Genomic DNA, 3,191 nt, shown 5'->3' on the forward strand with positions numbered 1-3,191 from the left:
ATCTTTGAGAGATTTTACGATATGAAAAGAAGGGGAAAGATGAGCCAAAATAAAATGGAGCCGTCTACGGAGGCGGAGGAATTGCCCGGACGGTCAAAAGTCGCTGGAATTTGGGCAAAAACATTTCAAAAAATCTTGTAGATGCAATGTTTGAATCATGTTTTTGATAGTGAAAATGAATTCAGCACCATCAAAAACGTCTTAGGCACCTAAAATTATGAATTTTGACAACTTTTACTTGGATTTACAGAAAACTTTGCCAATTTTTTTCAAAATATGACTAGAATTTCCATAACTTTCAGGGCAAAAAAACATAATTTTTAGACTATGGCAAATAAAATAATATTCAAAATTTTAGGAGGTGATTTCTCTTTTTTGGAAAGAAATATTGGAACAAAATATCGGATGTGTAAATTTTTTTTGGGAAGAGAACTGCTTCTTATTTTGTACATTTTTTTATATAATAATTTTTTTTTTTTTTTTTAAACACGACTTTTCAACTTTATTGATCATCATTTTAAGGTGGACTATGACATTTATCTCTCCGGAATCAAGTGAAGCCATGTATGCGCTATGTTTATGTGAATAAATGGTTGGGAATGTACAGAGTGGCTTAGCATACCATGGATCTGAGTAGCAATAGTGCTGCTACTAAAATCAGTAAACATATGAATATAACTAACAACGGACGACTTCAGGTGTTAAATATTGAGTTAAGATTTCAAGATATATAGAGTTTGGTCTCGAACAGAATTCAATGAACACGTTTATCCGAACGAAGGATAACACAAATACCATAGACGTGGGTTTCAAATTAGGGTTATTACAATTAATAGGTTTATTATGACTCTAAATTATTATTTTTAAATATAATACATTGTTATGAAATATAGTAAACTATGTTTATTGTTTTTTATTTGTTACTATCAATTTAATTCAATGGAGATTACATTGTTTGTTTGCCCTTTTTTAAGATTTATTAGACACCACGGAAACACCTCTAAGTAATAGGTTTATTTCAATTGGGTTTGAATAATTTTTTTTTTCAGAAAGAAAAAAAAGCACTATATTATATTTACGCCGTAAGGCGTTTCCCTTTGGGATTAACTTCCCTGGATGCCACTCTGTAATGCCTTGAGCCGTTGATCCATTGTGTTAGACGATTAAAAAAATCTCTTCCGTCCGATCATTATAGGCGGTTGCACATTGTAAGTCCGATCATTATCCCTATGTGCCACTATGTAATGTGACCGATTCATTCTCCTTGCAACGCATCACATCTCGCAGCGCATCACATCTGGCCAGCATGCACTCTTCAGTATTCCCATGCTGTAAGAGTCTCGTTTCTACAGTGCCTTTTGTTATTTTACATGCTTATTTATACAAGTCTGTCATCAGGCATGTCGATTCCCTACAGTCTCCTCTACATGAAACCTATGAGTAGATTTCTCAGGGCTTCAGTTTTTACCTTTTTACCTCCACCTACCAGATCCAACTGGAAAATAATGTCTTTGCAGAGTGATTCCTACCAGGAGACGGGATGCTACAATCTGTTATGTTCAGGTTTCATTCAAACCAATGAACGAATAGCCATTGGTGCTGCCATTACACCTATTTCTTCTTTCAATGGTCCTCAGTATGATATTACCATACTGATATGGAAGGTCTGGAACTTCATCACCATTCATTTGATTTTGTTCGATTAAATTAAGCTGCAAAGATATGCGTATTGCAGTAATATAAGCACTAAATGCAAAGCCAGAAATAAACAGAAAGAACCAGTATACAGCTTTGATTTTTTATATGTACTACAATTTATTTTTTCTGCATTTGTTTTTGTTGTTTGCAGGATCCTAAACAGGGCGACTGGTGGATGGAGTTTGCAGAAAATGAATTGGTGGGATATTGGCCTGCACATCTCTTCACACATTTAACAGATCATGCAAATATGGTTGAATGGGGTGGTGAGGTCGTAAACATGGAACCAGGTGGAGATCACACTTCCACACAAATGGGAAGTGGTCATTTTCCAAATGAAGGATTTGGCAGAGCCAGCTATTTTCGTAATCTACAGGTTGTAGATGCAGAAAACAGTTTACAAACCATAGATTCAGTCTCCACTTTATCAGAGCACACTACCTGTTATGACATCCAAAGCGTTTACAATGAGGTAATCATTTCTGCTGGGCACTTTTATCACTGCCAAATATGCCTTTCTCTCGCATGTGACTACAGTACATTCAAGAACAGAGGATCCAGGGATGGGCTTAATTCGCCGTTCTCTGGGCTCTAATTCAGAGACATTTTTTTGTTATTTAAAATATAAATTGATATTTTTTTTAACCTAAGGTAATTTTAAAAGAGATTTTTGTTATTTGGAATACAAATTGGTTTTAGACAACTTAGAGATTTTTGTTATTTGGAATACAAATTGGTTTTAGACAACTTAAACCTCTGAGGTTCACAACTATTACTCGTTTGTAAAAGTTTTGAAAATTTATATATTTATCTAATTTTATGAACTTTTTTCCTCTGTATTGAATTTATCTTAGCCCAATTACATTTGATTATCTTATTACATTATATTTCGTTTATAGTTTACTGTATATTAATTTTATTTTTCAAGTGTGAATATATGAAGATTGTATGTAAAGATTTTTATTAAATTTAAATTTTATAATAAAATATTAAAATAATTTGTTAATTGTTAAAATTGTGTAAGTTAAGTGTTTTGAGATTTTTAAATATATTGGATAGATTTATTTAAATAATAATGATTTTAATTCAAAATTAAAATATAAACAATTCAATAAACATTGTTATTAATTTTTTTTAAATATTATTATTAATTTTTTTAAATGATAGAGAATTAATAAATTGAGAAACTCAACAAAAGTCATAGAGATTTTGATTTTTGTTCTATTTTTATTAATTATAACAGTGAGCACAAAACAAACTAAATTGCCATAGTTTCAGTGTCAATGGATATATTATTTTTTCCCAAAAATTGGGTCAATGGATATATTAATTTAGTTGTTGAGAAAATATTGATTCCCTAACTTAAACCTATCATAACATTATATAGTTTTATAACAGTTTTACCTTTCAACAATCTAAATTTCAATTTCCTTATATTTACACTGAGCGACTAAATAGCACTTGTTTTAAATGTAGAAGTAATAAATAACATT

General features: G+C 31.2%; 1 protein-coding gene across 1 annotated transcript; it reads left to right on the forward strand.

The window, feature by feature from the left end:
* Positions 1–1,254: 1,254 nt before the first annotated feature.
* Positions 1,255–2,293, forward strand: LOC149194292 (protein neprosin-like). The gene is made up of 3 exons (XM_089407621.1): positions 1,255–1,331; positions 1,518–1,664; positions 1,850–2,293. The coding sequence occupies exon 3, from the start codon at positions 1,874–1,876 to the stop codon at positions 2,291–2,293; it is 420 nt and encodes a 139-aa protein (XP_089263747.1). The 5' UTR covers positions 1,255–1,331; positions 1,518–1,664; positions 1,850–1,873.
* The last annotated feature ends 898 nt before the right edge of the window (positions 2,294–3,191 follow it).

Source organism: Pinus tabuliformis, chromosome 2_2 (genome assembly GCF_031772625.1).
Source record: "Pinus tabuliformis cultivar Carrire ecotype Pingquan chromosome 2_2, CPIR1, whole genome shotgun sequence".
In the NCBI taxonomy this organism is placed as follows: Eukaryota; Viridiplantae; Streptophyta; class Pinopsida; order Pinales; family Pinaceae; genus Pinus; species Pinus tabuliformis.